Source organism: Leuciscus leuciscus, assembly GCF_965113295.1.
Source record: "Leuciscus leuciscus genome assembly, chromosome: 25".
NCBI lineage: Eukaryota > Metazoa > Chordata > Actinopteri > Cypriniformes > Leuciscidae > Leuciscus > Leuciscus leuciscus.
The window spans coordinates 19,509,133-19,523,062 of NC_138724.1; the positions used below are offsets into that span (position 1 = coordinate 19,509,133).

At 36.5% G+C, this 13,930-nt stretch overlaps 1 protein-coding gene across 1 annotated transcript; it reads right to left on the reverse strand.

The window, feature by feature from the left end:
• On the reverse strand, positions 1–10,190 carry btbd10a (BTB (POZ) domain containing 10a). The gene is made up of 8 exons (XM_082159600.1): positions 9,573–10,190; positions 6,398–6,597; positions 4,783–5,035; positions 4,564–4,666; positions 2,528–2,648; positions 1,975–2,172; positions 1,364–1,474; positions 1–451 (listed from the first exon to the last, which is right to left on the reverse strand). Exons 1-8 carry the CDS (start codon positions 9,683–9,685, stop codon positions 138–140), a joined length of 1,413 nt encoding a protein of 470 aa, XP_082015726.1. The 5' UTR covers positions 9,686–10,190; the 3' UTR covers positions 1–137.
• Positions 10,191–13,930: the final 3,740 nt, after the last annotated feature.

The following is a 13,930-nucleotide window of genomic DNA, read 5'->3' on the forward strand; positions in this document are numbered from 1 at the left end:
CAAAGGTCATGTGCTGCCGCAGCGATCAGTTTGACACTCGTAAGGCGGGAGAGGACTTGAAAGGCAACGTGGTCTTGGCTGACCTCTCTCTGCAGTGCTGAAGTGGCGGGTGTGTGTGTGTGTGTGTGGGGGGGGGGTCAGATGGCCGGGGACGAGGCATCGGGGTCTGGCTCGTAATGGGGGCTGGGCTGCGGGTGGTTGGGGAGGATGTCGAGTTCGTCCACCTGAGGTCCAGGGTGCATGACCACCAGCTGGTCCTGAGGAATGTCTGCAGCGGCTGCAGCGAGGTTTGTGATGGACTTGCTTTTCACGCACTGAAAGTCCACGTGTCGGCTTTTGCCTTCCTCTTTCTCCCAGGACATCCGGATGAAGGGCCGCTGGACGTAGTTGTAAATTACCTCCGGACGCCCGCCGGGTCGCTTCTTTACTTTCTCTTTGTAGGTTGGGTATCCTAAGTGCAAACACAGGTGCGGCATTAACAGGAATGCTAATACAAGGGATAGTCCACCCAAAAAAGAAAATTCTGTCATTAAAGTTCCAACCCCGTAAGACGTTCGTTCATCTTCAGAACACAAATTAAGATATTTTTGATGAAATCTTAGAGCTGGATCACGCCTTCATAGGCTTCTAGGTAATTTCATCTGCCATCCCAGAAAAGTTAGAAACGACATCGTTAAAATAGTCCAAGTGACTATAGTGGCTCAACCTTAAGTTTATCAAGTGACGAGAATACTTTTTGTGCGCAAAAAACCCCCCAAAAAAGACTTTATTCAACACACTCTCCTCTCTTCCCTGCCACTCTCTTGCGCTATTCACTTTGTTGGGCTATTCACAAAGTACAACTCTTCCATGTTTTACGGCAGAACCATAGACTGTAAAAAAATAGGGCAGAACGCTGGTTCACTATTGGCTGAGTACAATCACATGATCTCGTGAATCGCGTAGCAGACTGGCATGGAGGAGAATAGATTGTTGAATTAAGTCGTTATTTTGTTTGTTTTTTGCGCACAAAAAGTATTCTTATTGCTTCATAACATTAAGGTTAAACCACTGTAGTCACATGGACTATTTTAACAATGTCTTTACTGCCTTTCAGGGGCTTGACCGTGGTAATTACGATGCAGTCTGTGGATGGTTCAGAAAGCTCTCGGATTTCATTAAAAAGATCTTAATTCGTGTTCCGAAGATGAACGAAGCTCTTACACGTTTGGAACGATATGAGGGTGAGTAATTAATGACAGAATTTTCATTTTTGGGTGAACTAACCCTTTAATGACCATTTTCATTTTTGGGTGAACTATCGCTTTAATGTGTGTAAATGCGTGAACGAGGAGAAAGCAGCCGAGTGAAAATCTTTTCTTACCTTCGATGCCTAATCGAATTTTCTTCAGTCCTCTGTCCTTCAGTACAGACTTGGCAACGTCTCGGTTTTCAATGTATTTGAAGAACCGGTATAGTTTTGTGCTGTATATAACTGCGTTACACAAAAGACACAAAACCATTGTAACCTCGAGTGCAAAAATTACATATAATCCTACTAATACATTCCTTACAAAGCTACACTGATCTTTGATAGAGCCGGTCTTTTCTGGCTAAAGAGAAAAAACTCGCCCTTCTCTATGTTAGCATGTTGCTAGCTTTTGCTTCTGAGAAGTTAGTAGCGTGCTGCCATATGCTATATAATGTTGTTATGCAGTGTTCTATGCTGTTATTAATATTGTAATGCAGATGCTAGAGTGTTCTATACAGCTATTAGTGTTCACCCATTTTATTGTCTACAAGGGCAAAATCTTAACACAAAAGATATCATTCATGCCTGTACAAACACTAGGGTTAAGGTTGTTCAAAAACCACAAGCACACACCACTAATGACCACGAACACTCAGTTCTCATAAATTACCCATAATGCAGTAGCACTGTGATTGACAAATAGGTAATAGTGTGTAATTGAGGTGCAGGTGAAGTAAACTGACTCTGTGAGTATTCCTCTCCCATCTGCGGCGGATACTCCTCATCCCAGTCGACCACGTCGTCATCCGTCAGCACCACCACATGACACTCCCTCTCTCCGCTCTGAGCGCTGGCCACCATCAGGGGCAGCACCATCTCCTCCAGATAGAACTCAAACTGCCGGCGGGCGCCATCATTAGACAGCTCATGCATGAGCGCACCTGCAGTTGACATGTTCCAGAGCGTTATTCAAATCGACTCATTACGATTCGGCAGCTGACTCGCTGATTCAATTTAGCCATATAAATCACACACACAAGATACTTTAAATAAACAAGCCATAACATAAATGCTTACAATGTAAACAGTTCACACTGACAGCGTCTAGTGACCCATCTCTGGCAATCACATTGGATATGGCACTGACCTACTTCTGTTCTCTCGCATCTACCATCCTCAGACATCCAAAATGCTTGGAATAATGTCCAGTTTCCCCGTTGCCGAGACAATCAGAGGGTTTTCCAGCACAAAAAGCCGAATCCGTTTAGTGCATTTGTCATGTTAATGAGTACTCACTGAGGTCTCTGCACTTGATGGTGCTGTAGTCGAAGGCGATGCAAAGGTAGTCGCATGCCTCTCTCAGCTCCGGGATGGATATCCCATCAGGGCAACGGATTATCCCTGATTTGTAGTAATCCTGCCGGTTAAAAGGGAAAGACGCAGAGGAAAAACAAACAGGCGGCCATTACTGAAGCAGCACTTATTCCAAAGATAAGCAAATGGCTCCGATGCCAGAGACACACACACACCCCCCCTGCTTTTCCAACTCTTCACACGCACTGATCCATTTAAAGCCAGCCAAACGTGGAAAGAGCTCAGCACACAGACAGCATGAAAACGCTGAACAAAACACTTCACTGAAAAAAGGGAAAGATTCAATATGGCTGTTATTTCTGTAGTGCCGTCCTGATTTTTCCACTGAGCTGAGCCTCATGGTAGAAGCTTAACTCTTTCAATGCCGCAGAGACAGGCTTGTAACAAATGCCATGGATGTCCAAATAATGCTGGCTGTGACGGTCAACTAATATCCAGCTTATTATTATTTTTATTATTATTATTATTATATGCAATAGTTTATTTATTATTATATTTATTATGTTAAAATATCTTTACACAATGTAAGATACTATATATAAAACGTCAATTCAGAATATGTAAACATATATATATATATATATATATATATATATATATATAATATGTCTACAAAATAAATTTGATAAATTTAACATATTTATAGTTTATATAAAATTTTACATGTATTTTTCTTTAATCTGACAATCCTGAGATTAAGAAACTTTACTATCATAATTATTACAATTATCAATATATTATTCATAAATCACATTTTAAAACATTATACACAGCTCTATGCTAACTTTTAGATAGGGATGCAAGATATATCGGCCACCATAACGGTATCGGCCGATATATGTTCATTTTTAATGTTATCGTTATCGGCCCGATAAGAAAAGTTGGACGATATATTAAAGCTGATAAATAATGGATTATTTCCTTCAGCTGAGACACTTTAGATGCGCGCTGTTCGCCATGATGATTTTGAATTGCTTGAAATATGATTGGAATCACTTCAAAAAGGAAAATATAGTTAAGTGCAACATGCAAGTCTGACATATCGGCTATTAAAATTATAATGAGAACATTATAATTGTGTGCTTGGGATGTGGTTTTTAATAGTGAGACTAATCAGGCTCTCAAAAAATTTTATTTATCAGCCAATATATCGGTTATCGGCTTACAAATATAAAGAATTATGCCCTAAAACCTCTGAAAATCTCATGCAAATACCACTTGTGTTGGGAAATTTCAGGAAAGCGAAAAAGAAATTCAGAGTATTTGCAATATTTCCCAATTAAATTCATCCCCTTTAGAAACATTGCCCCACTACAACCTTCGAAAAATCGCTTTGTAACTTTTTTAATAAACAAAACAATTAAGGCTCACTGCTCAAGTCCTGAATGTTTCTATTATTATACAGAATACATTTGTACATTTTTGTGAGGACCGTGCTAGTTTTGTGCAATAAATAGTTATATACTTATTTATATATAATTAATTTGCTGAATTTCTGTCAGTTACAAAAAAGAGCTGCATTTAGTGTCCATCTGTCTGATAGTGATGAATATAAACAACTTCAGACAACCTTCAACTACTAGTGGATCTTGAAAATGTGTAGTTTTGTACATTCATAATATAAAACCCCTGCAATTTCTTTCAAGACCAATAATCATCCAGGATCAGAACTATTCGTTTTATTACATTTTAATCGATTTTAAGGTCCGTAAAGTGACGAGGCCAGAAAGGGGGACTAAACACTTTGAAGATAATAAAAGAAAGCAAAGAAACCAGACATTCTGCTGAGTTGTCATTTCTATATGTGAAATATATCTTTAACAAAACAGTACGCTTTATGCTGAAGTCACGTGAATTTTGATACTGCAGTCTAATACAACACTTAATCAATATGTGGTACACTAGGCCAAATATATATTTATAACCTCAATAAAGCTTTTAAAGCATAGTGCACTCACCAAAATGGCTCTGAACATGGTGGAGCTGATTCCCTCAGCAACCTCATACTCTCCCTTTTCATTAGGACGTGTGAAGTTGTGTTCCCGTCCAGATCCGAACATCCTTCAAGACAACGCCCACCAGTTACAACATTGACACAATATGTCAAAATGAATGTTTTTATATTTAAGTAATAACAAGCAGACAAATTGAAAGAGGTGACCGAAGTTTATCCTAACCTGCCAAGCATAGTGTTGGGTTGGGCAGTAAAGATGGATGGGTCGACCACAAAACGTGTGTTATCTACAATCAGAGTAACTCTCTCGGCAGTCCTCAAACTGCGCGGTCCCTCCTTGACGTTTTCACACACGTAGATCATGTCAGAGCTGTGGGTTTTACCGTGGGAGTCGCCATAGAACAGGATGGAGGTGCATGATTTCTGAGGCCTGGGACTCGTGGAGCGCGATGAGCAGCCAGAATCCCGTTCACGGTCTGAGGAATCAATGTGAGATAGACAGGAGTCAAACAATATCAAGTGAACCTTGCCAATACAGACTTAAGTAGGAGACGGCATTAATAACAGACGCCGACCAACAAGGACAATCACCAGATTACAGTATGCCACTTCTCAGACATTCCACGACCCGACAAGTGCGGATTCGATATGTTCAATCAGCGAAAAAAAGCTCTGACAGACTCCAGGAGACGCCGGGTAACAAGTGGTAACAGTGAACTGACAAAACCCAAAGTGTCTGTTGTCGTCTGTCTGCATCTTTCAGTGCAGTGTGAATTGGCTTTTATAATCCGTCATGTATACAAACAAAACAATAATTCAGTGACAATTTTTCATAGTTGTAGCTAGAGATTGTAATAATCTGATGAATCGGATTAAATAAATGACAACCATTCAAAACTCTGGAGTTGCTACGTTTTTTTAAAATTGTAAATTAATACTCAATTGAGCATGGATGAATTAAATTGATCAAAAAGTGACAAAGACATGTAATATGTTACAAAAGTATCCAATTCCAATAATTTCTGGTCTTTTAAACTTTCTATTGATCAAATACTCCTTAAAAATGTATCACAAAACTTATTTTAAATAATGTTCCTTTTCCTTTGTGTCATGGAGATTTGATTGACCTTCTCATTGATAATGATAAGAAATGTTTCTTGAGCAGCAAATCAGCATATTAGAATAATTTCTGAAGGATCATGTGACACTGAAGACTGGAGTAATGATGCTGAAAATTCAGCTTTAGCATTTTAAAATATATTTAAACAGAAAAGAGTAATTTTAAATAGTAAAGATATATTTGTTTTGATATTTTTGATCAAATAAATTCAGCCTTAATGAGCATAAGGTGCTTATTGAAAATACTGAAATGCTGTAATGTGTAATACATATATACATACTCTTTATTCTGTTTTAATTCATTTGTATTACAGAGAATTCATTATCTGTCAGTGAATTTATAAAACATGTATGTATGTATGTATGTATGTATATATATATATATATATATATATATATATATGTATGTGTTATATGTATGTGTATATATATATATATATATATATATATGTATGTGTATATATATATATATATATATATATATATATATATATATATATATATATATATATATATATATATATATATATAAATTCACAGACAGATAATGAATTCTCTAATACAAATGAATTAAAACATTATATATATATATAATTTATTCATTCATTCATATTATATATGTTTAATATTAGAATAATAAAATCAATATATTTTGATAGAGTTTGTAATAAAACTCAAATGCATTTAAATTGGTACAGAATGAGGAAGCTAAAACTCACCAGTGAGGTGCTGGCGTATGGGCGAGGTGACGTTCCTGATGCAGGGGGTCAGCTGTCCTTCACCTCTCTCGTGTGAAGAATCCCTGGAGCGATCTCCAGAACGCCGCCTCTCCCTGGGGTGGTCCAGGGGTCCTCCGCTGGCTCCATGCAGGCTCATTTTCACCAGCTCACCCTCCAGCTGAGCTCCACGCGGCTGACCACTGCCAGGAAAAGCCAACACACAGTCAGACACACACGTGAGCATTTCGACTGCTGAGGGAGGGGAGGGGTGGCCCGATCTCCGCAACGTGAGGAACTCGGCAAGCGCTTACAACAAACTTGGATGAACTCTGGGCTCTAAAAGAGATGCTGAGTGCAGGAAGTGTGATGACAGCAAAGCGCAATTTTACACTACTTCCTTAAAAAACAGAGACAGCAGCGCAGGTCCACTTTCAGCACAGACTCATCCGTCAACAAGCCACGGTATTGACCCGTGTAATCACAGAGGATTCATTCCCATTTGTCTATTTCATTCACCTCACGTGCCGTGCTTGTGAGAAAAAGTCACTGGGGTTTAATTTTAACCAAATCCCTTCAGGTGATTTTTAATACATAAAAAATTCAATACTTCATATATAACTGAATTTGGAAATCCAGGACAAAAACGGTGCTGAACATTTGTATATTAAAACTGAACTATATTAAATAATAATATTAAAACAATAATAGCCGCCCTATATAATACAAATAAATCCTTTATAAACACAGACTGTATCATCCAGACTGCTTATGACCAGACCAGGTGCTGTTAATTTTTTCTCATTCCCCAGGGGGCTGAAACAGGATCATTACAAGACAGATGCCCTTGAAGCAAGGAGACTGGAGTACAGCATAGACCAAAGCAGAAAACACGGTTTTAAAAAATGGTCTTCGCATGGAGCTGATATGCCTCTTTCTTCCCCTGCACTAAAAAAAACATAAAGGGTCCACTGAAGCGTGCACAGGCAGAATATTCTGTTTGTATAAATGATTAATAGGCTGGAAATAGGGCTTGATTTATCCCAGCAAAAGTGCTGCCCAATTTGGACCCCTCGATTCATTTTGACTGTCATGACTGTACCAGCCAAGAGCTTTGTGACCCCATTAACCAACTCGAGCGTGACCAGTGCCCACAGCACCACCATACTCAACAGCAGCAACAAATTCAATAAGTTGTGCTGCATCTGTTTTGCTGCAAGTTCCATTATCCCACATGCTTCAGAGCACACATACAATGACCTATAGTATCCCACTGATAAAACTGAATAAAATCAGACTGTTTCTCCTATTCAGTGTAAAGTGTGGTCACATTAGTCTTTGAGCATGCAAAATTCCTCAGGTCCAAGAGGTCACTATGTGATGTTTAGATGGTTTTAATGGTCAAAAGTCTTTTGGGAATCTTTAACGTCTTTGCATGTGCTTGTATTTCCATAAATATGCATAGAAATTGAATGGACCGCAAATAATAGTGTGTCCTTCACAGTCCCTGTCAAACATAGATCATTTTACAGACACTAACACTTCTCTATTTAATCTAAAAACACCGACATCATGGTTTCTAAAGAACTGCACACTGTGTTTACAGATAAAGTAACTTGTTTCATGTATTGTTTGCATAATTAGTGATAACTATTTATTCTCAAAATAAAAGAGTAGACTTTTTTACATATATAAAATAAGTTATTATTATTATTACTGAATCAATTAAATAATGACAATAACAATAAAATATTACTAATATTGGTATAATATAAAATGTTTAAAAAATTAATGCAATTATTAGTATTTTTATAATTAAATAAATAATATGAGTAAATAATAATAGTAGTAATAATAATAATAATTATTATATTACTATTAATTATATTTTTATTACAAAATGGTTATTTTATATACAAACTGCGTTGTTTTACTGCTATAGTCTACAGATTATTTAATTGTGCAAAACAGAATAAAGAGATTAAACAAATCATATTGTATATATAAATAATATAAATAAATTGTAGAGAATACAATGTAGCAAAATAACTAATGCTATACTATTAATAAGTTATTATTATAGTATCAATTAATTAATAATAAATAATTTGTATTATAATGGTGATTATTCAATAAGAAAATGATGATGATTATTACTAACATTGTTATTATTAAATCATTATATATACAAAACGCATTAATTTATTGTTGTTATAGTCTTAAGATTATTTAGTTGTGCAAAACAGACTAAATGGTTAAAATAATGGTTTTGGATATTGCTTGTAAGACACTTCAAATACAACAAAAATCATCTGATTCGTCTGTTAAAAAATAAATAACAGTCTGACCTCTAACTCCTATGCAAACAATTGATCTACCAACACTTCTCAGCAGCTTCCTCAGTCCTGCTGTCTGATTGATGTTTTAGCACAGCCATTAATGTGATGGTGAAACCTGAACTTCAGCTGCAATGAGCATCTGAGCAGTCTGACAATTCCCTAAGCGGTTCACACAGAAATTCATTCAGCTCACAGTCTCGCATTCATTCAGCTTCTGAGTATTGTGCTGCGTAGAGATCATGCATCCACTGCCAATCATATCCACAATTCTCAGCAATATAATTACAAGTCAAGATCTTGTTTTGCTTCTCTATTGCATCAGCCCATAAATGTGCCAGGCAAAAGTAGCCCACAATGAATTCGGATGAAGGCATGTCTGTGGTGGCACCGGACCCCTTAGGGGACAAGAACATGTTCTTGACAAGCCAAGCCAATTGATGATATGTCTTTCTTCATGACAATCAGCATGAATAAAAAAAGACCAAATAAATGCATTTTTAAACTTCCAAGTTCCAAGTAACTAACGGTGCACAATCCGTTCTGTTACTTACAGAGAAAGTAGCATCAATAATTCAGTGCACTGCTGACACCGCTCCTCTAATGTTAAACAGCAAGACAATGCGTTTCTGAAGGGCACTGCATGCAGATACGGTTAAAATGACGCATACAACTCATTTCTAAACGATAGAATATTGATGAGGGAACTGCATCGGGAATATTCTCTACAAATAAGACTTGTTACGCAGAGGTAACATTTTCTTATAATCTCACGACTTCCTTTCTAAAGCGAAGCGACACTCTTTTGAGATTCAATCACACAGAGAGGCGCGTATACGTACCCGCCTGTCTTTAAAACAAAGCAGAAGGGCAGCAGCTGATGAATGAACGCACAAAGGATGCGCGCTCCTTCGCACAACGAGGGCTTGCCAGGCGACTTAGCATCCTCGGGCATTACTTTCAAACTTCAGCATAATGCGAGCACTCCGGTGTAACTTATTCGCTGCGAACACAGCCTGTAAATGCTGTTGTCCGGGAAGAAAGGACGCCCTCAGGTAGCATCGGCGCGAGACACTGCCGGACGGTAGCATAGTAACCTGACTGAGACGTTCGCGCGAGCATGAATGGCTGGTCGCTTTTTCCGCTACTGTGGCACGCGGAGGCTGCCTCGATGACGTAGCCCGACCCTTATAATATCTCCTGATACTGTAGATTCTCTCACGCACGAAAACACAATAGGCTGATGAAAGGAAAAGCGTGATGGGATGGAGCACGGCAGTCATGCCAATGCGAAACGAACTCAGTGAACCTCTCCGCAACCGCACGAGTGTCAAGGAAGGTAAAAAGTGTTATCCAAGACTTATTATTACGACCTATCCTGGGTATATAATAAGCAAATTTAAAGGTGAAGAAAATGCGGGTGTTGTAATGCACAATCTGCTATCAAGTAGACATAAAATTAATCAAAATAGTACTTTGATATAACCTTTGTCAATAAATGGTGCTCTTATAATGAAAATTAGCATACATATATACATACATATACATATATATAAATATATATATATATATATATATATATATACACACACAATTTATAGAGAGAGAGATTTATATATATTTACATATGTAAATATATATAAATCTCTCTCTCTCTCTCTCTATATATATATATATATATATAAATTGTGTGTGTGTGTATATATATATATATATATATAGAGAGAGAGAGAGAGAGAGAGAGAGAGAGAGAGAGATTTATATATATTTACATATGTAAATATATATAAATCTCTCTCTATATATATATAATTTGTGTGTATATATATATATATATATATATATATATATATATATATATAACACACAGGTACGAATACATAATCTCTCTCTCTCTCTCTCTCTCTCTCTCTCTCTCTCTCTATATATATATATATATATATATATATATATATACACAGTTTATATATTCATACGTGTGTGTGTGTGTGTGTGTATATATGTGTGTGTGTGTGTGTGTGTGTGTGTGTGTGTTATACATCATAATGCAAAGTTCCCTATAGAAATCAATATAAACACTTAAACAACCAGCTTAATGCATTTAAATATAATATAAACTAGGACTTTTTTGCTTTAAATGAAAGTTCGTAATGTTGTATATATAAAGTGTGTGTGTACACACACACAGGTACGAATACATTCTCTCTCTCTTTCTCTCTCTCTCTCTATATATATATATATATATATATATATATATATATATATATATACACACATATATATATATATATACACACATATATATATATATATATATATACAGTCGTGCTCAGAATTAATCATACCCCTGGTAAATATGATCAAAAATGGCTGTAAAAAATAAATCTGCATCGTTTATCCTTTTGATTTTTCATTCAAAAAAATTTGCAAAAATCTAACCTTTCATTGAAGTAAAATAATTGAAAGTGGGGGGGAAATCACATTATGAAATAAATGTTTTTCTCCAAAACACAATTATTCATACCCCTAGAATTTTTTATGAATAAAATATCTCTGAAGTATATTCCCATTAATATTGACCTTTTTTAGCACACCAGGGTGACTAGGAACATGAAATTGTCTAGCTATGACTTCTTGTTTCACAGGAGTTTAAATATGAGGAAACACAAAGGCCAAATTCCCTTAATCGTCCATCACAGTGAGTAAAACCAAAGAATATAGTTCTGATGTGCAGCAAAAGATTGTTGAGCGTCACAAAATAGAAAGTGGATGTAAGAAAATAGCTAAAGAATTGAAAAATCCTCATTTTGACCATCAGGGCAATAATTAAGAAGTTATAACCAACTGAAGATGTTACGAATCTGCCAGGAAGAGGACGTGTGTCTATATTGTCTTAATGGACAGATAATCAATAATCACAGATGGAGAATTGCAGAGATTAGTTGAGTCTTGGGGTCAGAAAGCCTATTAAAAAATAAAAATAAAACAACCCCTACATGTTGTTCAGGAGGTTTTCAAGAAAAATGCTCCTCGCTCCTCCAAAAACAAACTCCGGCATATTCAGTCGTCAGACACGACTGGAACTTCTAACAGCACAGGATTCTGTGGTCAGATGAAACAAAAAAAATAGCTTTTTGGCAGCAAACATGCTAGATGGGTTTGGTGCACACAAGGATAAAAAGTACCCCATGTGTACAATTTAATATACCATTGGATCTTATATGTTGTGGGCATATTTTTCTGCTGGAGGTCTTGGACTTCTTATTCAGATACATGGCATCGTGGATTCTATCAAATATCAAAAGATAAAAAAATCAAAACCTGACGGACTCTGCTAGAAATCTTATAATGGGCCGTGGTTGGATCTTCCATCAGGACAACGATCCAAAACAAACATCAAAATCAACACAAAAATGTGTTAGGGAGCACAAAATGAAGCTTCTGCCATGACCGTCCCGGTTCCCTGACCTGACCGAAGAGAAGAAGCACCAACATGGATCTGGGAATCTGAAGGATCTGGAGAGATTCTGTATGGAGGAATGGTCTCTGATCTCTTGTCAGTTATTCTCCAAACTCATCAGGCATTATAGAAGAAGACTCAGAGCAGTTATCTTGGCAAAAGGAGATTGCAAAAAGGTATTTAATAAAAGGGTATGAATAATTGTGGCCAACGTGTTTTGGAGAAAAACATTTATTTTATAATGTGATTTACCCCCCACTTTCAATTCTTTTACTTAAATGAAAGGTTAAGATTTTGCCAATTTTGAAAGATCAAAAGGATAAACGATGCAGATTTATTTTTTACAGCCATTTTTGATCATATTTACCAGGGGTATGAGTAATTCTGAGCACGACTGTGTATATAATATATATATATATATATATATATATATATTATATATATATACACACATATACACGCCATTGTTTCCAATTACATCTGACAAGCTGTCTATTTCTCAACGGCCAGCAGGTGGCTCTGACACATAAAGACATGCAAGTTGTACATTATGTACAGAGGTGCTCTCAATCCTTTTTCCTCATTTTTTTTTTTTTTTTTAAATAATAGTTAAAAATAGTAATAGTAAAAGAAGCATGACAAGAAAAGAAAAGTTTAAAATCACGTACACTGGCGTAATCATATCAGTGGCGTATAACAGCCATTTAATTTTACATGGAGCGGGTCAGCTAATGAGAAGAAACCAGATGAATACTGCAGGCTTTCGGTCACTGAACATTTGCTAGTATGGTGACAGTGAATAGTGTATTTCTCCCATGGAATTGCCCATTTTTTTATTTTGCATGATGCAGCATGAAAGTCACTAACAGGGTCACAAGATGATCAAATAAATAAACATTTAAAACGTGTCAGTCATGAAAACTTTTTTCACATCAAAAGTAACAAAGCTGCAATTATTACATATTTTTGTTCACACATCAACAGTAAACAGCATAGAGGAGGACCAAAAGACTGATTTTGGAATTTGAGAACAGACCTCAAAATGAAGATCGATTAAAATCAATGAATTCATATAATCATCAACCCAGCCTTAATATACAGTGGGGAGAGCAAGTATTTGATACACTGCCGATTTTGCAGGTTTTCCCACTTACAAAGCATGTAGAAGTCTGTAATTTTTATCATAGGTAGGTACACTGAAAACTCTTCTCTTCCGTGAGCACTTAACCTCATAAATTATTTTTATTTTTTTTAATAAAAAATTGTTTTTATATATATTTTTTTTCCTGTCAATTCTCGCTTATCGGGCTTATGCTACTCTGAATAATGCCTGAACTTCGTATTTTGAGCACTTCTTGCGTTGTTTTTTGCCTCTTCACGATAACTTGCTTAATTTAGTCCCAATTTGTAAGTCGCTTTGGACAAAAGTGTCTGCTAAATGACTAAATGTAAATGTACACTTCAACTGTGAGTGACGGAATCTAAAACAACAATCCAGAAAATCACATTGTATGATTTCTAAGTAATTAATTTGCATTTTATTGCATGACATAAGTATTTGATACATCAGAAAAGCAGAACTTAACATGTGGTACAGAAACCTTTGTTTGTAATTACCGAGATGATACGTTTCCTGTAGTTCTTGACCAGGTTTGCACACACTGCAGGAGGGATGTTGGCCCACTCCTCCAAACAGACCTTCTCCAGATCCTTCAGGTTTCGGGGCTGTCGCTGGGCAAT